Source organism: Phasianus colchicus, chromosome 18 (genome assembly GCF_987193195.1).
Source record: "Phasianus colchicus chromosome 18, bPhaCol1.hap1.1, whole genome shotgun sequence".
NCBI classification, from domain to species: Eukaryota; Metazoa; Chordata; class Aves; order Galliformes; family Phasianidae; genus Phasianus; species Phasianus colchicus.
Window position 1 is genome coordinate 3,691,744 of NC_143453.1, and position 25,458 is coordinate 3,717,201.

The 25,458-nt window shown below is 50.4% G+C and overlaps 3 protein-coding genes across 25 annotated transcripts in view; all 3 read left to right on the forward strand.

Annotated features, from left to right (window-relative positions):
- Window positions 1-9,494, forward strand: part of SRRM4 (serine/arginine repetitive matrix 4) — a 57,835-nt gene extending 48,341 nt beyond the window's left edge. For all 19 annotated transcript variants that reach the window (XM_090120950.1, XM_090120958.1, XM_090120955.1 and 16 more), the window contains 5 exons: window positions 2,201-2,538; window positions 3,264-3,470; window positions 3,682-3,798; window positions 4,934-5,071; window positions 5,596-9,494. In XM_090120950.1, coding sequence (XP_089977076.1) covers window positions 2,201-2,538; window positions 3,264-3,470; window positions 3,682-3,798; window positions 4,934-5,071; window positions 5,596-5,860 — 1,065 coding nt within the window. In that variant the 3' untranslated portion in view covers window positions 5,861-9,494. The remainder of the gene's footprint in view (window positions 1-2,200; window positions 2,539-3,263; window positions 3,471-3,681; window positions 3,799-4,933; window positions 5,072-5,595) is intronic.
- A 1,671-nt stretch (window positions 9,495-11,165) lies between these two features.
- On the forward strand, window positions 11,166-14,232 carry HSPB8 (heat shock protein family B (small) member 8). Its single transcript, XM_031592199.2, has 3 exons — window positions 11,166-11,995; window positions 12,751-12,814; window positions 13,518-14,232. Exons 1-3 carry the CDS (start codon window positions 11,626-11,628, stop codon window positions 13,675-13,677), a joined length of 594 nt encoding a protein of 197 aa, XP_031448059.2. The 5' UTR covers window positions 11,166-11,625; the 3' UTR covers window positions 13,678-14,232.
- Window positions 14,233-16,799: 2,567 nt separating this feature from the next.
- The window catches only part of CCDC60 (coiled-coil domain containing 60), a 42,750-nt gene continuing 34,091 nt past the window's right edge, over window positions 16,800-25,458 (forward strand). For 3 of the 5 annotated variants that reach the window (XM_031592201.2, XM_031592202.2, XM_031592204.2), the window contains exon 1: window positions 16,801-17,419. In XM_031592201.2, the coding sequence (XP_031448061.1) occupies window positions 17,024-17,419 (396 nt within the window). In that variant the 5' untranslated portion in view covers window positions 16,801-17,023. Of the gene's footprint in view, window positions 17,420-25,458 lie in introns of all 5 variants that reach the window. The other 2 variants (XM_031592205.2, XM_031592203.2) reach the window with 2 other exon arrangements.

The following is a 25,458-nucleotide window of genomic DNA, read 5'->3' on the forward strand; positions in this document are numbered from 1 at the left end:
CCTTCTACCACAGGACAGAAACCACAGGCCAGGCCTTCCAGCCCTCACAAGGATATATTCCACTTCTATCCGTGTTACCTGTTCCCAGAGTGCTGTTATTGCAGTGGTGGAGCTACAGAGGGGCACTGGGGGATCACTGGGTAGATTTTGGGATGCGCTGACAGCAGCTGTTACTTCAGTGCAAGCAAAACAAGAGTTCCTAGCAATCCTAGGTCCCAGGGGTAGAAATGCCAAGAAATGGGTGGATTTCTTAGCTGGGGAATGCTAAAGGCTGTTTGGTTTGGACTGGGGAGGGAACAGAGGTGAGGGAGATGCAGATGCCCACCCCCAGCCTCCCACCTTTGGAGTCAGGGAGTGCTTCACATGGTGTTTTTATGCCTGTAAATGAAATCTAGCCAAAAGGTGGCTGCCTCTTGATCAGGGTTCAGGTATAACACAAGCCAGAATCGTTAGATAAAAAGGGCCATGTTTGAAAGCACAGTCTTGTATTCTATGGGATGTGTTTGGGGAGAGAGCATGGTTCTGATCATGGAGGCCACATCCCTTGTGTCTTTGGGTGCAAAACAGAGCAGGGCCGGACCCCTGGCTCTGTTACACTCTTTTGACATCTCTGGAGTAAACTTATGCTGGAATAAACAAGAGCTGGCAGAGAAATGGCAAAGAGCAGCACCTGTGTTGCAAACCCTGGGGCCTGGAGAAGGTCACACAGGGTGCAGATGTGCCAGGTCTGTGTTTGTCCTTAATGCTCCCCATCACAAGGCCAGGCATTAGCACTCGTGTGGCCTCGCTGACCGGTGCTGGACTGGCTCTGGTGGATGCCAGTAGACATAAAACTGAAGCGATCAGACGTTCAGATGATGTAAGTCCCCTGGTGGTGCCAGCTGACAGCCCCAGCCAAGGCAGCCAGCACACGGCTGTTGGGTCCTCAGCTTCAGTAGCCCACCAAAACCATCATCCCCTTCCCGTAGGTCTCCAGTACAGCCAAAGTGGGGAAATGTTGTTTCCCCCTCGACTTTATTTTTGACTTCTTCGCTCGAGTTCCTTTTGCCACTTCCACGTACCCGTGGGCCACCATGAAACCCAAGGGGATTGAGTGCAAGCCACGATTTTCCAGCACAAGCCATCAGCCCCCAGGAGCTGTCTGGGCAGCCTAATGTAAAGCAGAAGGAAACAAAAATAAGGAATAATAAGTGAGAGAAGCGAGCAGACAAAAAGCAGTTGTGACATTTACATAGCAGAGTCAAGTGAACAGTTGGCAGTGTGGATTGAAGAGAGGGTTTATGTTTTTTTTATGTAATTTGAGACTCTAATGATGGACTTATGTTGCCCGCTCTTCCTTTTTTCTTACACCTTACCTACTAAAGGAGGAGTTCTTGATGGGTAAGTGGATGCTATCCGCAAGACACCAGGGAATTTATTAGAGGTCACTTGAGCGCATTAGCTATATCTTCTTCAGGGGGAAAAAAGCACACAAAGAAGTGTCTGTATACCTTTTGTTTCCAGAGGGATTTTTCTTTTTTTCCCTTCTCCTTTTTTTTTTTTTCTTTTTTTTTCCCCCCTTTCTTAGTTTTTATTTTCAAATTGCTAAGCTTATTTATTTGCCAGTTTGTACAGAAGCCCTTTGTTTGATTTGCTTTGATTTTTCTTCACTTATTTTTGTGACATTCATTCAGAAGTTCACTTATTTAAGCATTTGTTTCATTTTTGTTTTCTTTCCAAGGATTATAAAGTTTTGGGTTTTTTTTTAATATATATTCCCATTCCCTCTTTTGTTTCTTTTTTTGCCCTCCCCCTTTTAGGTTAAATAAGGGCTTTTTCCTCTGTTACACCTTTTTTTAATTTAGTCAGCCTGTTACTTTGATTCCTTGGTTGCCCGTTTACTTTGTTGAACTCTTTTGTTTAACATGGATCGCATGCTGATACTCTTTGCATGATCTCTAGATCTTCCCGTTATCATAGCAGGGGGAAAAGGAGTTTCTTCTTACTGTGGATTTCTTTCAGGGATATGTGCTTTTGTTTTCTTCTCTTTCTTCTTTTTCTTTCTTTCTTTCTTACTTTGTTTCTTTCCTTTTGTTTCAGTGCATCATGATGGTAAAATTTCTGGGTTTATTTAAGACATAAAATAAAAGCAAAGTAAAACCAAGAGCAACCCTCCTCAATAAAACGTTCAAACAATGCCAAATGGCTTTTTTGCTTTCAGATCTCTCAGTCAGGGTCTTCTGCTGACCTCTTTACCAAAACAGACAGCCCACCTGGCCACCTAACCAGCCAGAACGGAGAGTGTCATGAATATGACTCAGGAAACGACACTTCTTCCCCTCCCTCCACTCAAACGAGCTCATCCAGGTCAAAGGACAGCCAGGAGAAACGAAGCGTAGCCCACGATGGCTTTGGCCATGCCTTCTCATCCGGGAAGCCCAAAGTGGCCAATGGTGATAACAGCTCTGATTCAGGAAATTCCTTCACCAGTTGCTTTTCGCAGACCAAGGCAACGGCTTCAGAAAATCTGTCTCCAAATCCGCAGGGACAAGACCAAAGGTCAGTGATTATCAGCAGCTGATGCTGGTATTTGTTGCTCTGTACCTCCCGCTCGCATTCCTGATGCACTGGTGAGCTGGCAGGGAGGTTTTTGTGGTCTGGAGGTGGTTAGATCTCAATCAGACCTTGCCAGTCTGGAGTTCAGAGCCCACAGTGAGCAATGCTGGAGCCCGAGGTGGAAGATGAAAACCCAGCCACAGGTCATCATCAGGAGAAAGGAGTAGGTGCCAGCTCCACCTCTGCCTCCCTTTCCCGGGATGTGCCACGTGGTGGGGATGAAGGAGCAGAAGCATGGCAGCTGGTACCCAAAGCTGTGCTGGGGCAGTGGTGTTTGGGAGCAATTCCACCTCAGGTCTTAGATGCCAAATGTTAGAGCCAGGGGAGTTGGTATTAGGAAGAACAAGTCCTGAATTTTCATTTGGAGGGTAACATGTTGAGGCTGTACATACTTCTCATGCTGTGACTCCAGTGGGATAACTCTGCCTTCACATGGGGGGAGCTGGGATTGCAGCTGGTCCTTACTGTTGGGAAGCTGACCCCAATTCACATCCATGGCTCTTCTGGAAGTACAGGGATTCTCACAGCCCAATCCAAAGGCAATAGGACATGCCTGCTCGCTCTGCTCCTGGAGCACAGCCCTGCCACGCTTTCCTTGCTCCTCACCCTCAACCCCATGCCCCAGGGCATGGGGCAGAGGAGCTGACAACCCAAATATACGTTTACAGAGGATGCCTGTCCTCGTGTCTCAGCTGCTCAGAGGAGAAGAAGCGCAGTGTCCCCCCATCGCCAGCCCACAGCTCACCACTCAGGCCGTGCCCCCGCAGCGAGTCGTGCAGCAGCACAGGACGCTCCTCCCCTGGCTCCAGCTGCTCCTCACCCCGCAGGGCCTCCCCCAGGTACTCCCGCAGCAGGTCCTGCTCTTCAGGGAAGAGGTAAGGCCAGCACAAATGGCTCTCTCCATCACTCCGGGCAATCTCCAGCTCTTGCAGGCTGGTGGACTCCTTGGGGACGGGAGTGAGAGTTTGTGTGGGTGCCAGGGAACCACGTGGCCCTTGAGATACAGGGCATTTCTCCCCATCATGAGCCTAGATGAGGGGAAGTCTGGTACAACCTCACCCTCCAGCTCTTATGTTTCTTCCCTAGCCACAGGTCTTCTTCACGGTCCCCCAGCTATTCCTCCAAATCCTGCAAAAAAAGCCCTGGAAGCAGGAGCTCAAAGACTCGCCGAAGCCCCAGTTACTCCCACTACAGCCCTACGAGGTATGACCATCTCTACATTGGTATCTGCTCCCTCATGCTTTTCCATTGCTTCCATCACTTGCTTGTACTCCAGCCTACTTTCTGGTTCCTTCTGTCAGCTCCAAACTGCCCCCCTCAGCTTCCAGGGTTGGAGGAAGCAGGGAGACATGGAGTGTGGCACATGTCCGAGCATTCTGCTGATCTGCAATCCAGTGGAAATATCTTCCCATTTATTGCCTCGGGGCAATCAGTGCAGCAGGGAAAGATGCTCTGCTCTTCCAAGCTGTAGCTCTGCCAAAGAGGTTTCAGGCCCTGAGAAGTGTCCCTGCTGCATGGGCAGGTGCCAGGTACCCTCATGCTGGCACTCATAGAGCCACGCATGGGGAAACACAGCCCAGGTGACTCTGCTCCACACCCTGTAGAAAACACATCTCACAGCTCAGCCCTAGAGATGCCTTTGGGCAGTATTTTCTGGTAACATCTCTGCTTTTGAGCATGCTGTGAGCATTTGGCATCCTTAAAATGTTACATTCGCAGGACCTGATTCTGCAAGCTGTGACAGCCCCTGTTCTGATGCAGGAGAACATTTCCTGCACGCAAGGATCAGGTCCTTGACCTGTAACGCATTGCTTTGCGGATGGTATTGAGAAGGGAACGGGGTGTATATGAAGTCATCTACCCTCCACAGCAGGGCCTGTGCTGACGTGCACAGGGATTTAACAAAAGAGAAAACCATAGCAACCCCAGCACTCCTGCTGGTGAGCGGTGCACAGCCCTGCAGAGCTACCTGGGCCCTCTGCACACGTGGGGCCTGCTGGCAGGGCTGTGCTCGCCCGCTCTTGCAGCACAGCCAGCAACAGCAGCTTTAGCAGCGCTGTGGAAATACCAACTGCATCCACAAAGGGACAGGGAAGCCATTTAGCTTAGCAATGCAGAGCAGCTGGGAGACGCTGCTGAAAACTCCCTGCAGCCTACAATTGCTGGATGTCCGTCTGTCAGGCTAGTGTCCCACTGTCCAGGAAAGTGCAAGGCTGATGCCACCCAAACACCGAGCAGAGCGCTTTCCACTCAACTGGAGTGTTCAAACCCCATCCAGCCGATTTTTGCACTTGCAAAAGCCCAGCAGTGATCATTTTCAATCTGGCCCTTCCCTTAGGGACCGTGAGCACAAGCACAGCTCCAGTGAGAAGGAGTCACACCGGCAGCGGGACCGGCAGCGCCGGCGTTCCTATTCCCCCCTGAGGAAGCGCAGGAGGGATTCCCCCAGCCACCTGGAGGCCCGGCGCATCACCAGGTATGGAGACATCACAGCTGCGGCACATGGGCTGCTTTCTGTCCCCAGCGACCTCTGGTGCAGGTTGCTCCAGGAGCACAATGGTTTCCCTAACCCTAACTCTGCCTCCCCTCCAGCTGGGGGATCTGCAGCTGGAAGCAGAAGGATGCAGGGATCTCATTTACAACCACAGAAGAAAAAGGGCAGATAAATCAGAGCAGGGATTCACCCACCCATCAAGTACAAAGTGCAGAAGGCTCTTGCTTCACCCTCTCCTATGGCACATGTCCCATGCTATAGACAGTCAAATTTGACTCTAATTCTCAAGCTGAGGGCTTTTTGGGAAAACATCAGGCAGAGCCTCAGACTTGATGGATGGTGTCCCTGGGGGTGGTTGGCTGGAATCCCAACGCCTGCCAGCTACCTGCAAATAAAACCAGATAAATCTGAGAGGTGTCGTACAGAGTAAACAACATATTTTGAAGATCTTGGCAATAAATCTGTCCTTGCGTTCCTGGTAACCCTGCATCTCTCTGTCCCCACAGCGCCCGCAAACGCCCCATCCCCTACTACCGGCCCAGCCCGTCCTCCTCCAGCAGCGCCAGCAGCTATTCCTCCTGGTACAGCAGTCTCAGCCGCTCCCCTAGCCGGAGCCGGAGCTACTCCAGCCACCGGACGAGCCGCAGCCGCAGCTGGAGCAGCAGCAGTGCAGAGAGCAGGAGCCGCAGCAGGAGCTCAGGCCCCAGGAGCAGCCGCAGCCGGAGCAGGAGCTGTGACTCAGGAGGCAGCTCCGACAGCCTGCGTCGCTAAGGAGTGCCGCCGGCATCACCGAATTCCTTGCGTTCTCCACATCCTTCCCACCTACTTGGCCATTGATCGCAATCATCCCCGATACTGATGCGACAGCAGCACCGGGTCCCCTTTTCTCATTACGGATGGAGTAAGAGCCCTCGTGCTCCTGGAACAGCCCCTCTGGCTGCCTTGCACGGAGGGTGGATCCATGCAGCGCCCCCAGCCAGAGCTGGGGCTGGAAGAGGGGCCAATGCCCTACAGAGGCTCTGCAGACCCTACAGGGTCCATCCTCCTGACATCCCCATCTCCCCATCGCTGCCACTCTGCGATGGCTGCCAGCTGCTCCAAAGGAAGAAGATTGTCTCTTTGCTCTTCTCTTGCCAAAGCGGGAGCCAGCGAATTAATTCCCTCCGGAGGAAGAGACACATTTAGGGAGGAATTTGCTGGGAAGCTTTGGTGATGAGTGGACGTGACCTGTCCTACTCAAGGCAAATATCAGGTCCCTGATATTGGATCTCTCCTCCCGAGATTCTGCCCACTCTGCAACAGGTCTCTGCCATGAGCATATTTATTTATTGCCATACGCCCAACTCTGCTATAAATAGAAGGCTAGAAATCCCTCCTGACATTAATTTCTGGGGGGGAAAAAAAACATTCCCTCTCTTTCTCCTGCCCTTTCCTAACAAGCTGTTACACATCCACCTTTCACAGGGCTGTTTTATTCCCCTATAGTATTGTAATCTCTGAGAGGAGCACAGCAGAGTCAGTGCTGCAGTGTGAGCTGGGGCTGCACGGCTTGCATCTCAGAGACCCCCCACCTTCCCCCAAAATTGCCTGCTTTTTTTTCCCAGGATCTGGGAGGGCCCTGCCTGGGCGGCCCTGCGGTTTTGTCTCGCTGCCAGGCTTGCCAGCCCAGCTGCCTGCGCAATTACTGTGTTTTGCAGAGCAACAAAGGCTTCTCCTAGCACGGGCTGAGCCGGTGCTGAGGATTTTCTTTCTCTTACAACACCTGGGTGCTTAGAGACGCTAATTTAGGTCTAAGACTTCCCTCCCTCCCTTTTTCCATCCCCTCCCCTTCCATCCTGCGTGATCATTAACGAGTTTGGGCTTAATGAGTCAAGGAGGTGTGTCATTGAAGTGTCACAGGAAAGGGCTCAGGGCAGCCAGCATCTGCCGGAGGGAGAGAGGGGTGGGAGGAAAGGCAAACCCACAGCCAGAGAGTTACCCACGGCTCCCACTAGCAGCAGGTAAAGCTATGAGCAGGGTAAGGTCAAACACAACCTGGATGATTGCCTTATCAAGCATATAAACGTGTTATCAGTTGGAAAACACAGCAGGTTTATACTTATACGTAGCTGATGCAAGGGGAAATTTGATAACAGGGGCCCTTTTTCCCGTCTCCTTCTCACTGCAAACCCCTCAGGCTGTGGTTGAGAATTACAGACGAGGTGTTCTTGCAGCGGGTGCTGCTGCCTTCCCCCCACCCCAGCCCCACAGCAGCCCCTGGCTCCTCTGGTGGGGAGCACCCTTCTTATAAAGGGCTGAGAACCCCATGCTTTTTCCTTAGAGAGTCTCTCCCAGTTTGGCATTGTCACCCTGTAGCGCTCCATGAAAGGTCTGATCTCAGCAACCAGAGGCCAAATCCCAAATCTGTCGGTCTCTCCATGCCCCTCCGTGCCCCCAAATGCCGGCATGCACCTGCAGCAGCGAGCCAGATGGGCAACAGCTGGGAAAGCAAAGAGCTTTGTGCAAGCGGTGTTAAACAGCCCAACTACATTGAGCCGAGTTCCTCGTGGGACGGAGAACAAACACAGTGCTGGAGGCAGCAGCACACGCTGGCTATGGGACAAGAGGTGCCACGTGGCTCTGGTACCCATTCACCTGCACGGCCGGTGGCAGCTGAAGGCTCTCCAGCATCGGAGCAAAACTTCTTTATTTATTTATTAATTATTTATTGACGCACTTATTTATTATCAGTCGCGTTCTGTTTCTAATTGCTACGGTGGGGACGGACGCGAGCGGTCGCCGTCGGCAGTATTTATTTATTTATTCTGGAGGGCAAAGGAAGGAGCGAGGAGATATCGGGGCTCTGTGTGCTTGTTTAGGTCCCCCCCATTGCATGGAGGTTCCCACTGCTGGCCCAGCACTGGCAGGAGGAAGGACTTCCCCGCGTTGTTTTGCATTGTGATCCACCCATGGAAAATCTGAGGTTGGGCTGTGAGAGCACGGGAGGTGCCTGCAAATCCAGCCCGGTGACAGCACTAACTGCGTCTGTGTGTGTGTGTGTATGTGCATATGTTTCCTCAGTGGTATTTCTCTCTCTTTTTTTTTTTTTTTTTTAACTTATTTAAGGTTTTTGGTACAATGCAGATCATCGCCCGTCCTGTCAGTGGGTTTTCTGTCACTTTGCAAGAAGCCTGTGAGCTTTTCTGTCTCTGTGCCTTTTGCCAGTGCTTCTTTTGTTGCGTGCTCACTCACTCGTTGCTTTTATGGGATTTTTGCTCTGTGACCAGCATCTCAGGTTGCTGTTGTTTGCATGGAGCAGCTTCCACCCTGGGGCAGCTCAGCCCTTTGGGTGAACACAAACTGCTGGTCATTGGCACTGGGGCTGTCCAGGTCCTCACCAAGAGCTTTGGGGCAGTGCGTTGGCCGCCTCTCAGAAGTGCCATCTCAGAGGGTTTTCTTTCCTCATCCTTCCTGCCCCTTGTGTTGTTTCCATCCCAAGTGCCCTGGTTGCCTTTCCACAGCAGAGCACATGACGCAGGATCCCCCTGGGATGCTCCCTGCTCACTCAACCCCTCCTTTCCCACCCCACACACCAGGTCAGGCTCCAGCAAACCCAGCCCAGCCCCTGAAGTTTTGCTGCAAAGTGCAGAGGAAGGATATTTCAATGCACTGTTGTGTCATTCCATTTTGTCGCGGGTTGGGGCGCTCAGCTGTGCTCTGCTTTATGTTGACCGTAACTTTTCTCAATGTTTCTGTTGTTTTGGGCGACTGAAGTTGTACCAAACCTATCTGCAATGGCCAATCGATGTTATTTTGCTATGCATTGTACATAGATTGAAAAGGCTGAGAGGACTTGGCCTCTTATTTAATATTTATTTCTCTTATTTATTGAGCATTACTTAGGAAAGCTGTTCGGGTCTCACCGTTGGGTCCATGGGATATTTGAGAAAGGGACAATTTTAGGTGCCAGACTGAAGTCTTTAATGTCCAGCAGGGTTGTGTTATCTGTGTGATAGAGGATGAGCAAATCCTGTGACTTTTGCAGCTACCTGGAAGTCTGTATGTGACCAGGAAGGTCTCTGAAGCACTGCAACATCCACTGTTGTAGCAACAACTCCGCGGTAAAGCAGCCTAAATTTTGGACTGTTGTAGAGAACAGCACCTTGAGCCCCATCCAGGGAATGGAGAGATTTAGAACAAAAGCCCAGACAGGAGAAAAGCTGCCAGGGAAACCATGTCCCTGTTTTCTCTGCTGGTCAATTCCTTACCAAATCATACTGGCACATCTGTTCATTCAACTTCACTGTAAAACTACCTTTGCTCTCCATGGAAATGCATACTGTATTCCTTAGTCTTCCTGGGGTATTTGAGTTGTTAGCTTGTTTAGAAAAGGGTTCCAATAAAAGTTCAGATGATATCTGGTTCACATCGCAGCCTGGCTTCTCGTGTTCCTTTTGGATGGGGCTTGGTGCAGTGGGATATTTTGGGTTGTTTCAGCTGCTGGGTGCAGCAGGGCATGTGCTTGCGCTCTCAGCTGCAGGGGATGAGGTCCTTGGGGCACGGGCTGAAGCTGAACTGTTGTGAGCTCAGATTCCTGCCAGCTGGGTCAGGCTTTCGCTGCCCTTTGCCGTGCGATTTGGGTCATCCTCAGCTCACAGACAGCCCAAGCCAGTAGTAGATCTCACACCAATTTGGGGGCAATAGGGATGCTCTGTGTCCCCTGATAATACCAGCCACCAAGTCCTGCTGGCAGCTGAGATGTGCACCTGGGAAGGTTCTGAGCACGGTGCAGACATGGGGCAGTGTCCCCAGGTCACTTGGCAGATAGGAGGGCTCTGCGCTCCCCAGAGCTGACGTGGCGGTGCTGGCAGCTGTGGGAGGTGACTGGGAGATTTGGAGTGACAACAGGAGCTAAATTGGGATCCCTGGAGAGGGACGTGTGACTAATGGGGATAAGCAAGGCAACAAGACGGATTCCTGGCCTGGGAGGGAGGATGGCCTGGAGCTACTCGGGAAACATGGGACTGGAGATCTCGGGGTGAAATGTGGCAGGGATGGAAGCAGCCATGGGGCTGTCCCAAACCCTGGTGTCACCCCTGGAATAGCTGGTGTCACTCCGGGTGATGGGAGCGCTCAGCCAGGCAGGGCAGGAGATAGAGGAGGACACTTCAGCCTCTGCTGACTGCTGCTTCTCAGCTCCTCCCCGCTCCAGTCATACCCCAGTCCCTGGGGAGACCCCGCGATGCCTGGCTCTGTCTCCCCCCATACACCAGTGAAGGGGATGAGGGATGAGCACAGGAAGCAGCTGCTCCCCATGCAGGCAAAGGCAGCTCCCTGTCCAGCAATGCCACGTCGCTGCTCCATGATTAATACCCTCTGAGCGACCAGCAGCCGCATCGCAGCGTGGCCCACAGCGCATTACGGCCCTTCCTGCTGCAATTTGTTCCAGCAAGTCCATTAGAGAGATTGCAGATGCTGGAGAGAGCAAGGTAGAGACCGGAGGAAGCGAGGAAGCAGTGCAGCATCTGGCGCATCATTGGTGACACTCATCGGCGTGCCGGGACCCCTCTGCAGGAACCCTGCTGCCACCAGGCACCTCAGTGCCACCAGCGCCAGGTACCCCGCCGCACCCCATCCCCTGCAGCCCTGTAATTAGCGCCGCGCGGCTGTGATTACACCTCGCCCTGCTGCGGCACAGCCAGGCACGCGATGAGGAGGAGGAGGGCGAGGACGGGGCTACGTAGGGTCCCACTCCCACACCAATGATTCTGGAACATTGCTCCGGGCCCAGCCCCAGGCATCAGTCCACAATCCCAGCCACTTTTTGCTGGTGACACATCTCCGGGTGCAGCGGGTGTACAGTGCAGGGCCCGGCCCCACCTGGGGGTATTTTTGATGGGTGACACAGGGGTGCAGGCAGCCCCCCTCTGAGCTCCCTGATTATTTTTAGGCAGGTGCCGAAAACCCTGCGCCAGCCGGGATCCTCAGGCCGGTTCGAGAGGTCAGCTGCACAGCCCAGATTCTCCACGGCTGTTTCATCCTCTCCAAAATACTCGGCTGACAGGGCAGGAATTGCAAAACACAGCCTCCCCCTCCCGCAGCGTATAAATAGCGCTCGCCCGGCGGTGGAAGGTTGCAGAAGTTTCTCGGCTCCGAGCTCAGGCATTTATTGCGGCTCTCGCCCAGGAGCGGTGGGGACACGGCGCAGTGATTGTGGGAGCAAGAGGGGAGAGATAAGCTTTTAATCTTGGGATATTCGGTTTGATTTTTTTTTTTTTTTTTTTTTTCCTCCCTCTCTGGACAAGAAGTTTTATTATCCTCCGCCCGATCCCTGGGACCGAAGCCAACCAGGAAGCGTTTTCTTGCAGCCCACACCGTCCTCCCCACACTTGCTTTCCAAGCTCCGGATGCCTCAGCCCTGCTGAACCTCTTCCACCCATCGCGCTCTGCCCGGTGCCGGGCTCCCACCCAAACCCCCGTGCGTGGATGCGCCTGCCCTGGGCCAGGCTCCCCGGGGTATTCCGCAGCATTTGAGGCTCCACGAGGAGCACAGAGCCATGGCCGACAGCCAGCTGCCCTTCTCCTGCCATTACCCCGGCCGGAGGAGCCTCCGCGACCCATTCCGAGAGCCCGGTTTGACCTCGCGCCTCCTGGACGATGATTTCGGCCTCTCGCCCTTCCCTGGGGACCTGACGGCAGACTGGCCCGACTGGGCTCGGCCCCGGCTCACCCCCACCTGGCCGGGCCCTCTGCGTGCCCGCGCCTCCGCCATGGGCCCCGGCTACAGCGCCCGCTTTGGGGGGTACCCAGAGAGCCGCAGCCCCGTGCCCACCTCCCGTGAGCCCTGGAAGGTGTGCGTCAACGTGCACAGCTTCAAGCCTGAGGAGCTGACGGTGAAAACCAAAGATGGATACGTCGAGGTGTCAGGTGAGGGCTGGGGTGCGGGGAGTGGGATGGGGCTGGGGTGGCACGCTCAGTGCTGACATGGGAAGGCCGAGCCTCCTTTGGGGTGAATGTCTGGGATTTGCGTTCCAGCTGGCACTCAGCTGTGAGCTGCCGAGAGGGGCCCCAGCCTGGCTGGGTTAATTATAGCTGGCGAGGACGGAGCTGAGGGAGATTCCCTTTAAAGGGGCCGAGAGCGAGGCAGCCTGAAGCACCTCCCAGAGCTCCAGCGCTGCACCCTGGCCAGAGCACCTCCTGGGGCTGCCAGCGCCGTGCCAGGCCACAGCACTTCTCCCAGGGGCTGATTTGGGGGGACACTGTGGGTTGGGGGGATCTGAGAGGCCTCAGAGCTTGAGTCCCTATCTTGGTGGGGCTCGCACACAGCCCAACAGCACAGCAGAGGATGGGGACAGGATCCAAAGATTTGATCATGTCTCATGGCTCTTTCTTAAGCCCTGGCTCCTGGCAGCAAGCAGGGCTCAGGCTCCATGGGAAGTAAAGGTGTCTGGCGAGGAAAGCAGCTCTTCCTCCTCCTCCTCCTCCAACCAGTGCAGCCTCACAGGCCAGGCACTTCGTGCTGTTCCTTGTTGGATATGGTGTATCCCTCCTCACGTGGGAGACACCCACGGAGGGAAGGGAAAACATTTCGTTTGGAAGAGTTCCTGGAGTTTGTTTGTTTTGCTTGTTGGGTTAAGCCCTGAGCCCAGTGCGGCGGTGACACGCCTTTGTCCTCCCCCCAGGCAAACACGAGGAGCAGCAGGTGGAAGGAGGCATCGTCTCCAAGAACTTCACCAAGAAAATCCAGTAGGTATCACCCTGCCCCGGGGCGTCCTCCCTCCCCCTGCACAGCCCCATCCCCATGACACACGATGGCTGCAGCCCTGCTGTTCCCATCCCAAAACCAGCCCTGTGGGCTCCTCCAGCCCAGATATGAAAGTAGAAAGGGGTACAAAGCACCGTGCTCCCATTTTAGGGCTGATCCCATCACCAGCCCCAAAATACACCCGTCCCCGGTGTGCGGCTACACGTGCACCCACATCCACATCCGAGTGATGTCAGTCTGATCGCTATCGCGCTGACTCACCCCAGCAACAACAACAGCAGGGAGGGAAGGCGAGCCCAACACCGAGGGCAAAACACAGCGGTGCAGCAGTGGCTCTGCAGCTTCGCTTTACCAAAACCTCCCAGCAAAGCCGCGTGCGCAGCGGGTGGGAGCCAGCAGCCAGGCTCCTTTTATGGGCAAGGCACGGGTGCGACGCAGCAGCCAGGCGAGCGCGGGCGAAAGTGACGTCCCATCAAACACATCTGCCATGGAGATTAAACAGAGCGGCAGGCAGCCCAGGGGCTACTTTAATATCCCTATGCATTCCCAGGCGCTGCTGTAGTAACATGAGGGGGGGCAGTGAGCCCGGCTGGGGGTCTTGCAGGGCAATCTCAGTGGGAAGGCTGCGAGCTGCATGGCTGCACCATCTCCTAACCCCCACACGTCTCTCTGTCCCCCCTCCAGGCTGCCCTATGAGGTGGACCCCATCACTGTCTTCGCCTCCTTGTCGCCGGAGGGGCTGCTGATCATCGAGGCTCCCCAGATCCCCCCCTACCAGCAGTACGGCGAGGGCAGCTGCAGCGGCGACATCCCATTGGAGAACCCAGAGGCCACCTGTGCCTGAGGGCCCCTGTGCCCCTGCTCCGCTCCCCTGATCCCATTCCCCCCCAGCCCTGCTCCCCGGGCCCCAGCGGGGTGGCCCCGGGGCACGGCCTCTCCCGCCCCCTGGGAGCAGCAGCCCCACAGTGGTCTGACACTCTGGTAGAGGCTTTGCATCCATCAGACCCAGCAGAACGGGTGTCTTCGTTACGGTTCTTTTTATGCTGTAAGGTGAGCAGATGGGATGTTTGTAACAATAGTGAAAAAGTGCCCTTTTCTCTTCTTAAGTTGAAGTGGAATCCCGTGGTCCTGCGTCTTCTTCTTCTCTGTTTTTGGTTTTGTTTTGAACTCCATCTCCACGCCGGCCCCTTGGCAGCCCGCAGACACGCAGCCGGCAGTGGGGCCAATGGCACAGCCCTGTCCCAGACAGACAAACCCCCACCAGACCTGCTGAGAAGTGTAAACTGTCTGCATGTTTTGTTTTTGTTTCTGTTTTGTTTTGTTTTGTTTTTCTTTTTCCAAAAAGAACTTGTGATTTTACTTGTCAGACTTGATGAATAAAGATGATTTGATGTTCTTAGCCTCTGCTGGTCTTGGCTGGGAGGTGAGGGTAGGGGGGCTGGGGATGCTCTGGGCACTCTTTGCCCTCCGGATGGGCTCTGTGCCCTTTTCCTGGCTGGGGACACAAAGCAGCCCTCTGAGCCAGGGAAGCTGTGTTTGTCCTCGCACCATCCCCACTCACATCTCCCCCCACCAGCTCCTGCCTGCAGCCCAGTCCTGCAACCCAATGCCCGGGCACAGCAAAGTGGTGATGCCAAAGGGAGCAGACACCCAGTTTTCCATGTCAGTGGGACCTTGGAGTTAAAAATACAGCTCACATGTTGCGCTTGGGCTTGCTCAGGGCTCAGTTACCAACAACAGCCACAGCATGTGCTATAAATTCTGGCCCTGGCATTGCATTCCCCCCAGCACAGCAGCCTTGCTCACACTGCAGGGGGGGGATGTGCTGCACCCCAGTGCCTGGGTGGGGCTCCAGCCCTGGGGGCACAGGAGGCCCTGGTTCTGCTCTTTGGAGCTGCTGTGTGGGTTTTGTGCATAGCTGAAAGAGGGGACACAGATAAAAAAAACTCAACAAATATTCCCAAACGTCGGTGGCTGGTGACTGCCTATGTGGGCTATGCCCTCAGCTTTCTCTCCTGCTCATCTGCAGCTGGGGAAAAGAGGTTTTATTTCTTTATTCCCTCTGCTTTTATTTGGTTCTGTTTCCTGATGAATTCCTTAATAATATCTTACAAAGAATGGTGAGAAGTGCACCTGCAATCACTTCCTAATGCCATCAGCAATCAGCAATGAAGACCTGGTATGCAGGCGGTGCGTCGGGCCCCTTTGCTAAGCAATGAAAGAAGCAAAGCTCAGTGCTTTTTTAAGCACTACCTGAGCGTCGAAGAGAGGGACGTTTTAGCAATAAATATTGCTGCTACGTGTGGTTCAGCGGGTGATACAGCAGCTTTGGAAACGCGGTGGCATTTCAGCACTGAGGCTGATGCTCAGGGCTGTTTGTCAGCCGCAGCCCTGGGTGAGATAACACTGCCAAACCATCAGAGCTGTGTAACACTGCAATGGCCGCTCCGCCAATTACATTCCATTTTTATGGTCTCACAGCAATTACCCTGCGTTTTATGGTGCCGTAACGTATTAGGTTTTATGGCTTCATACCTGCTGCAGCACAGAGCTTCTGCATGGGGAGCAGGAAGCACCAGAAGCCTCCTGAGTCCCAGGGATGTGGCCCCACTTGGAGGAAGAAGCTCTCAGCGTGTCCCTGAGGGTTTATATTCCAAAAATGGAAATGAGGAGCTGAATGGATTCATTTTGCTGGCAGCGTGCGGGGCAGGGTAAACAACACAGAAGCAGCTCCAGGGTGGTCGGAACGCATCAGGCACCCTCAGAGGCCCTTCTTCTTCCCATAGCCAAGGGTGTCTGTGCCCCACAATTGCTCACCTCCCTCCTGCCCCATTCCCAGGCTGGCATTGGGCAGCTCTGCCCTATGACCCCCTGTAGCCCCTCTGTGGTTGCCCTATGATACCTCCCCTCCAACCTCTGTTTCTATTTCCTTGTTTTGCATTTTTTGATTTGCAAGAGCAAATCTCAGCCTGCAGAAGAGCTCGTGAAAACAATAAACTACAACTAAAACAATGGAATGAATCAAGCTAAAGCATCTCCGTGGTGAAGGTAAAGTGAGGCACTGAGCAAAAGGACATGCAAAGCTCCATGCTGGGCTTTGGGTCTTTCCCATTCAGTGTGGGGTCAGCGCAGTGCTTGTACTGGGGGTGGGCAGCAGGCAAGAAGCTGGATGTCACCCACTTTGTTTCTGTTCCATTTGCACCATGCACTGTGGGTCCAGGATCTTAATACTTCCCATCCCATCACTTCAACACGTGCAGCCACAGCTAAATGATTCCTGTGCCTTGTTAGCGATAGGATCAACTTCTGTGTTGGCTCGGAGGTGTTTCTCTTCCTGCCTCAAACACCCCACTCCAAAGGGGGCACCTTGGGGGTCCTGCTCTGCAAAGGGAATTTTGGGAGGATCTCCCCATGCTTCTCACTAGGCTTAATGCCAAAGGTCCCGGAAGCAAAGGGCATACTGGGCACAGCCAGAGTACTGCTGGTAGCCACCAGGAAGGGATGCTGCTCCAGTACAGAAGGAACAAATGAGTTTCATTAAGTTGCAGTGATTAGCTCCAGACACTGCTAATGGCGCTTAATGGATCTAATGCACTTCACGTGGTTGTGCATCACCAACACACCCCTGGAGACCACTCACTCCCACTGCTGCTCAGTGCTTTTGAGACTAAAACGAGCATAAAAGTGGCACGTGGGGTTGGGGGGTTGTGATGCTTGGGTTCCAAACCCAACCTTAGCCCACCCCACATGCCCACATCCCTCAGTGTCACATCCCCACGGCTCCAAAACACCTCCAGGGATGGGAAACCCAACACCCCATGGGCAGCTCCCCCAGTGAGGGGAGGGGATGGCCCTCAGGAAGGGCTGGAGGGTGTGTGGGGGGGGCAGGGTGGGCCGTGATGCTGCAGCCATGGGGCTGAAGGGGTTTGTGCTTGCAGAGGGTGGTGCTCGGCTCTGTGTACTGCCGTTCCCTGGGAGACAGGGTGGGTGTTGGGTTCCTGGGCAGAGAAGGGTTTGTTGCTGTGGAAGTAGAGCTGGGGTTTGTCAGCAGCTGCTGCTGGGTGTTGGAGGTTGTAAAGGAGGTTTGCGAGGAGGTTTGCTTCGAGGTTACAGCAGAGGTTTGTTGTCATGGCTGGGAAAGTAAAGTTTGTAATAGTGTAAGGAGCACAAACTGCTCCTGTGCTCGAGCAATGCCGGCACCAGCTGTGCCCAAAATCAGCAGAGCTGAGGCACCTGTGGCAGCTAACACTCAGCTCAGGGCTGCTGCACTGCCAGAGCCACCCAAGGACGGAGGAACCAAGGTACCAACAACCAGCAAAGCGTTGAACCCCAAAGACTTCGTGCGCATTCAGCCTCTGCCTGCTTTAGCTGAGAGAGAAGGGAAGGTGCTGGCCAGGAGCTGGGCGCTGTACAGGAGCAGCGGGCCGCCGTCAGAGCAAGTGTGCTGGGAGAAGTGGCACAGGAGGGAACGGCAGCGCACACAGGGGCTTTTCACCCCCCGAGGGAAGCCCTACCAGGAGCTGGGCGAGCTGCTGTGCACCGACCCAAAGCAGCTCACCCTGCGCTCCTTGGGACAGCTCGCACAGGTAGAGCCGGCTTTCTGCTTGTCTTTGCATAGGAAACAAAGGCTTCTCTTTTAAGTCCCCGCTCGCAGGGAGGAGAATGATTGCTTCTGTTTCGATCAGTGTTCCCTGCCTTGCTGTAGAGAGCTGCAGTCTGCCCTGTTGCTGGTACAGGGCGTTTGTACGTGTGGGGCAACGACCCGTGCTGTGGTTTGGGAGCTGGCGTTTGTAACTGGCAGCAGTTAGAATGGAGCTGGGGCAATGGAAAGTTAATGGATGAAAAAGAAACCGTGGAATAATGAATGTAATTAATTAAGGGAGAATGCTCAGGAAAAGGTACAAGGTGTAGTGTGGACAATGGGAGGAGAGGAACCGTTCTGAGGGTGTGAGGATGAAGGGTTAAAAAACAGGAGTGGACAGTGCTGGTATTTAAAGGGTGGGTAAAAGGTTTGAAGTTGTGGCTGCCTCATCCCTAGAGGTGCTCAAGGCCAGGTTGGATGGGGCCCTGGGCAGCCTGGTCTGGTATTAGATATGGAGGTTGTCTGCCCTGCCTGCAGCTGGGGGGTTGGAGCTTGGTGATCCTTGAGGTCCCTTCCAACCCAAGCCATTCTATGATCCTCTAGGGGTGCTCTTTAGCCAATTCTGAACTCTGCTACTTCGTGTTTTGACTACATTATCGTGTTAAAGGCATGCTGTAAGCACCAGACAGGTTTGAAAATCTCAGGTAACTGTTGCTGCTTTTTCTTTTCCCCTCCTAAGACGTAATGGTTACTGCATTTGGAAAACAAAGCACTTGCCTGGCACTGAATCTGACCAGCTTTGCTCCATGCCCAAAAGTCAGGGAAGGCCCAGAACTTCAGGCTGTTCTCCGGCCCAGTCTCATTATTTAAGTTACCAGTGTGCTCTGCAGAAACCAATTTAAGCTTTTATTTTCTTTTTTCGAACATACAAAACCAAAACTGTGTTCCTACAGCCCAATTTAAAAGTACTTTATGACCTGCTTTTTTGTTTTGTATGAGTTATTTACCCCCAATCCTTCCCTCCCTTAGCAGTCTCCTGAATACCTTGAGAAGGTTGTAGATACCAGATGCATCTAATTCCAGTTGTCTGAGAGTCCTAAGAAATATGTTGTATTTGATTAATGCATTTGTGCTCATCTCTGCCTTCTGAGTTTGCATTTTCTTCAGCAAGAGGCAGAGCTGATAATTTGCAGTGGTGGATGACAGTAAAATTTGTAAACAGGAAGGAGATAATAAAGGCCCTGGGAATTCAGGGGACTTGAGTACGCTAATATCTGCTGGCAAATGTCACTTTGTAAACTGATATGATTTTTAAAAAAAAAAGTCCTTAACAGCTAAAAACATTTTTGTAATCAGTGTGCTGGGATGGTTACACACAATGATGTGGGCAGAGAATATTATATGTGGTAATTGCGTGTTTAGGATCCTTTTTATAGCTACTCGATGCCAACAAACGTGTTTAGAGAAGCTGTATGTGTCCATTGATGCTTTTTGTGTCTTTATTAAGTAAATTTGGTGGCTGAAGCCTTAGAACGGATATTTCAATGTTCTGGCTGTTGCATTGGAGGCTGCTGTTCTGTGATCACACAGTGGAAGTGGCATCTGTCTTGCAATAAAAGCTGTCTGTGTGCAGTGAATTCCCTTCCACTGCAACCCTCTGGGATGAAATGAGCCCATTTCCATACTAGTAAGAGTATTGGAGAGCATTAGATACGGAGGCTGGTGGCCCTGCCTGTGGCAGGGGGTTGAAAGTTGATGATCCTTGAGGTCCCTTCCAACACGAGCCATTCTATGATTCTATGAACCTTTTGAATGTCCAGTACAAATAATTGGAAGTTACTTCATTCAGTCTGAGATTTTTTTCTCTCTCTTTCTCAAAGGTCAGGCATGCATTGCAGATGGCACTGATTCATGGCAAGTCAAAGAACGTCACTTTCCAGACAATATTTTTGATCTTTCTAAGCATTCAGAGCAATGTGTGAAAGGTCTTTTTCTTATTCCCTCGTGTGACAGTGCACGGTGATTGGTCGCCTTTTATCAATGTTTATATAGCTTCTTGCCTTAATTGCTATGACAGATTCATTTGTTAAGCTTTTGAAGTGGCTTGTTGACTTTTCACGTGGAAGAGAGGTGGCCTTTCTGACAGAGCCCTAAAAACAATCCAGGCTCACAAAATTATTACTGCCAAAGCCTGCTCTGTGCTTGTCATAAAAACCTATACTGTAATTCTGTGCTTTAGGTAAATAGATCACTAGATAAGATTGACGGCAACATCAGCAAAGGAAGGTTTTAAGCTGGAAACTGGAAAAGAAAATGGAGCAATTTCTTTCAAGATAAATTACACTGATGTTATTTGTTATTGCTGCAGTTAAAGATCTGTCAGGGTATCCAATCTAATACCTTGCTTCCCAGAAGACTGAAAAGATGTATTGAAAGGCAGAACTTAGAATGCAAAGAACCTTTTCCCTCTCTGATGTCAAGGTTAGTTGTAATTCCTTATTGCTCCGGGAAGAGCAGGAGAACATTGTTATGGTGGCTTACTGGTATCCCTGCAATGGGGAAACTGGTCAGACCAGACTGTGTGTATGTGGTGACGTTCCTAATGACTTCCAAATTGCATAACCCATATAGGGTTGTTTGGTTGACCCAAGTCTCAGGCCTACCTCTACAAAATGATAGGCCCCAATCTTTTTCACTAAAGAACAAATGACAACAACAAAAAAAGCTTTCTTATGATAGTTTTACATTAGGTTTTGAAAAAACTCCAGGAATATCTTGAAACTGCCTACTCAAGACAAGGTGACATTTCAACGAAATAACAAAGTGTAATATTCCTACCAGCTGTTCAGCCACCAAACACCAATACTTTCTCCTGTAGTTGCTATCTGAGGTTGGTAACTCACAAGGATGGCTGCTGCTCAGCCTGTTCTTCCAGCAGTGCCAAAGCATTGCATGAGATGTTCAGATTTAAGTATCTCTTGCTGTAGTGGGGTTGGTCACTGGTTGGTAGAATGTGACCCTTTCTCACGTCTTGCTGGAGGTGGTCTTAAAGTCTGTGTCAGTCAACGCTGAGTATCTCTAACAATTAAAAGCTGCACATCTGCAGCTCTGAATGGAAAATTTGGAGATGCATTCTGTTTGCAAAGATTAATTCATATTTGATTTAAGTTTTTACTGCTTAATCCTTCTGCTTGTAGTACTTTACCAGGCTTAACATGTCATGGTAGTCTGTCAGGTCTGGATTACAGTGTTTGTGTAAGGGCTGGTGTTTTGGGAGGGATGAAGGGAATGAGCAAGAAACAGGGAAGGTATAAAAGAGGGTGTAGCAATGAGATTCACATTTTAAGTTTCCTTAGTGATCCAAGTTTCTTTTTTTTTTTTTTTCTTTTTTCATTTTTTGTCCTTAAATGTTCCAGATGAATACAATGAGAGCAAAGATGAAAAATGCAAAGTTAGACCCAAATATTTAAATGCTGAAGTCGTCAGCTTTATTACAGGTAATAATAATTATTGACACACTGGAACAGGTTGCCCAAGGAGGCTGTAGATGCCCCATCCCTGCAGGCATTGAAGGCCAGGCTGGATGTGGCTCTGGGCAGCCTGGTCTGCTGGTTGGTGACCCTGCACATAGCAGGGGGTTGGGACTCTTTGAGGTCTTTTTCAATCCAGGCCATTCTATGAATATTTAAGCACTCCTGTTGATAGTTTTATTGAAATGTTTTTCTTTTCAGCCTTGTGAGACTGACAACCATTGCCTCTCTTGTGTGCTTGGAGAAGGTGTCATATAAAGTGAATTATCTTAGCTAATAGCATATAAAAAAACAGTAAAAGTGAAGAATTTCTGATCCTGAGCTCTAGCTTTATCTTTTAGCACCAAAGTGCAGGTGAGCCCAGAGATTAGGAAATATGCTTACAGAACTACCAGGTTGCTTGTTGTTTGCTTGTTTTTAATACTGGCTTTTCCTTCTTGTTTGGTTAAGAGCAATAGCTTTACTTTCTGCCATATGAGGCGATACTCCTAACCTAAGCCCAACTACATGAGAATATTGTGTCCTATAAAAAATGAGGGCGTTATGACTGCTAAATAGCAGCTCACCACACAATCCCCGTGCTGCTCAATTCAAAACAGTCTAATCAATTTCAAAAGTTCAATTTCTATTCCCGAAGCCTGCTTCGGTAATGAATTAAGGGAAGCATATCAAATGTAATAATGCATTGTTATTAAGGTTTTAGTAAACTTGCCAAATGTCAGGCTGCTAGTACAGTCACGGTGCATTACGCTGCCGTGATTACAGTTGAATTGTCATTATAACAAATTGCATTGCTCACCTAGGTTTGGGAATTGATCTGCAACAGCGTGCCTGGGGCAGGGGAGAAGTGTGTTAAAAAGGTGACACTTGCCATGAATATTCAAAGCATTTGATTTCTGGCAGGCTTAGAGTCTACTTCTATGAGTGAACACAAATATTCTGTAAGGTGTGCAGTGCAAGGAGTAGAATAGTCATTGTGTTTGGAGAATGGGTTGCTCCCCAGCAGAGGGGCTAGTTGAGTGCCTTTTGCTTGCTGGAAGTGCTTTGTAAGATGGTTACTCTGAGAGAGAATGGGCAAAGGCTGCTTCCAAAAACATTTTGAGATTTGATTGGAGTGATATATGAGAAATAAACTGTTGTCACCGTTTAAATGCATAATCGGCTCTGTGTAGAGCTTGCAGTGGATGTTGGAACACTAATTCATGGCTGTTCCTGATCCTCTAATAGCACAAAGGCATGTTCACTTTGGCCAACAGAGCAGTACTACCTAAGAATTTAGTATAGAAAGTGATGAAGAATAATGTAGCTAGTACAAGAAGAAGGGGAGATGAACTTGCATGAGCAAACAACAGTGGAAGCAAGTTGCAGTTTAGCCAGGACAGCTTGCTAACTCCCACCACACACACTGCATGGAAGAGCTGAAGGGGGATTATCCTTCTCACACAGACAGTAACAATCTGGGGTAAATTTATTTATTTCAGCTCAGAAATATTGAAGCCAGTTGTTAAATTGGAGTATTTCCATGTGCAGCGAATACGGGTGCTCAGTTGTGAGGGGGAAAGTGTAGTATTTAAAACTTGAAAACCTTTTGTATAAAATCAGATCAGTAATATTTCACTTTCCTTGAGACTGTAGAATGATGTGTCTTAAATTGCAAGTAATGAAAGGCAGTGCTTCCTGTGGCTGGAGATGCTGCTCATTATTCATGAAATGTCTATGGAAGAAGTGTTGAATGCTCAGCAGCAATGGGGGAAGGACATAATGGAATGTCTCTACATTCTTTGTAGTATAATGTGACCTTTCCATTAAATTAACGTTATGCTATTTGCACAAAAAGAGAGCTAAGCTAGAGAGTATTTTTAGGGGACAATAGTCAAGTTAATTGGGTAGCTATATAACTGTCACACTTTACATTAAGAGCTCAAAAGCAGTGTACAGGGAATGGAGGTAGCAGCTATAATGTTAGGCAGGATTCTCTTCAGAGGAAAATGGAGTTGCTTTGCATCTGGGTTGAAAGCTTGACTGTGGCTTTGTCTGGGGGACACTATAGCCTGCGGCGGTTATTTTCCCCAGTGTATTAAGATGGAGATTTTGGCTAATTAATCAGTGACTTTGTGCTGAAAGCTGTGCCTGTCCTCTCTCCTAATCTAGATAGGAAAAGCAGATTCCAAAGTCCTCAAGTAAAACACTGCTAGATTGCAGTTGGACTTCAGACAGCCCTACGCAATTTGATTTAAGAGCCGAAAGGTGCTTCATGAAGTGGTTGTGATGTGTTTAGCTTTTAAGTTGTGCACTGCATCCATTACAAAGCTTACCCTTTTAAGAACTTTTAACTCACTCTAGCTGCATTACATCAGGCTTCAAATAACAATTCGTATGTTTGAAATGAAGAGATTGCACTGCTTGGTGGTTTTCTTCTTTGGATGGTTTTGGTAATGTTTTCTATCCCACAGTGGAAGTGAGGTTATAGTAAATTGGAGAGCCCAAAGAAGCCCTTGGTTCCTCCTTAGCACTGTGAGTGCACCCTGTTGTGTCTTTGACCTTGAACTCATGGCAGTGCAGCTTCTGAGAGGATAAAGTCACACATTTCCTTGTGCACTTGGGTTGGTCCTTGGATTGCAGTGCTTCATCCTGAAAGTATTTACTTTGATAGTTTTGACCCCTGTTCTTCATTTCTCCTCTTTAGGTAAAACCAGTAGTTCCCAGTGATCTGGCATTATTTGTCTCCTACACTGAGGATCCTGATCTGGCCAGGATTCCAGGGTGGCATCACTTGGTCCAGTGAAATGTCAGCATTTCCCTCTCAGTGCTTCATGAACCCTTGTCTATGAACTCTCCTCTGTCGTGGCTGATTTTCCCCTTTACATGTACTTCTCCCCCCCTCCCCATATGTATACACACACCCCACAGAAAGCCATGTTTTAATTACTTGTATCCCTTGAATCTACCAGCTCTCTGTTCAGATAGAAGAATACTTACAGCTTAATTAGATAATAAACGATCCTCGTGGCTAATTGTTTGCCCTGTTGTTTGGGGAATTATTTGTGAGATAACTCCATTTATTCATTAAATAAAAAATAAAGGATGGAAACGTGATCACTTTTGCTGGAGAGCTGATGACGGGAAGATAAAATTGTCATGCTCCACAGCTTTAGAGTAACTCATGCATGATTCTTACCTTGAATCCCCCCAGCTAGGCTGATACCCTGTGCATTTTAGTGTTGTCTGATCCCAGCTGCCAGGTACCACTGGTCACCTCAATCTGATGTCAGCCTCTCTGATGCACACAGTGCAGCCAGCTGGCAGACAAGACTACAAGTAGTGGATATCATCTTATGGGGCCTGCATGTAAGGCATTCCTCAATAAAAATCACACGGGAGAGCCCAGCAGTGATGCTCCTCATCTGTCTCATAACCAACTGCCAGGCAGATGCCTGAATAGAGTGGAGCAGGACAGAGCAGAGGTCTGTAAGTCTCATTGGCAGCTCTTAGGGCTGGTACTCTTTGGGAGGTGTAGTAATGCTTGCAGGTTTCTGGACTTGCTGACAGACAGCAGTGTGACTGCCATCAGATGCAGTGGTCAAAGACAACATTAAGCCACAACAGAGTGGCAATTGGATGGCCAAAGATTTCTGCCTAGAATGGATAGAAATAGGAGAACTGTGACCCATCTGCAGCATAACGACAGCATAACAGTATGCCTGAATTTAAGGAGAGTACATTCCCTTTCTCAGTGCTTTTTCTTTTGAAGTTGGTATGTTCTGCTCTGTTTAGTGTTGATCGATGATGCCAGAGCTAGAAATGCTTAAGATTTAATGTAACACATTTATTAAGCTGTCAGAATAATCAAACATCTTTCAACAGCTGTTTTGAAATAAAAAATAGATAAATGTATTCTAGTTCAATACTTTGCAGTGGCTTAAACACTTGAAGCTGATCTCCCTGCTGTTTCTGAACTTCTCAGCCAGACTGGCAGGTTGGTCCAATAAAAGATCTGTTCAGCTGCACGGTGAAAGCCTTTCCCATTAAGGAAATATTAGCTGAAAGTGGGCGGTTAAAGCACCCTGTCCTTTATGCTGCCTTTCCTTGTTGGTATACGATGTCTTAGGGTTATGTAGTTAAGCAGTCTAGAAATGTCACATAACAGAAACACCTCTGTTTTCTTTCTGTTAACACCACCAACAGGTGATGGTTTACCTACAGGTATCCACCACATCCTGCTCCAGTTTTTCTTCCCGCTAGGTTACCTTGAAACGTTAGGAATTAATTCCTGGAGTCGCTGTCAGAGAAACTGACAGTGAATCAAAGCTGTGAGACAAATTGCTCGTTACAGTTCAGGGAGCTGAGCCCTCCATGCAGACAGCTGTACCATGGCTGGGGGGTTCTCAGGCGCATCACCGCCAGCTCTGCCTTGACAAATGCTGTCCTTGTCTGCTGGTGGAGCTGATAGGTGGATTGCCATCACATAAATGCTCTTTAAGCTCCCATCAGAGGCACTGCTGTGTTTTTGGGG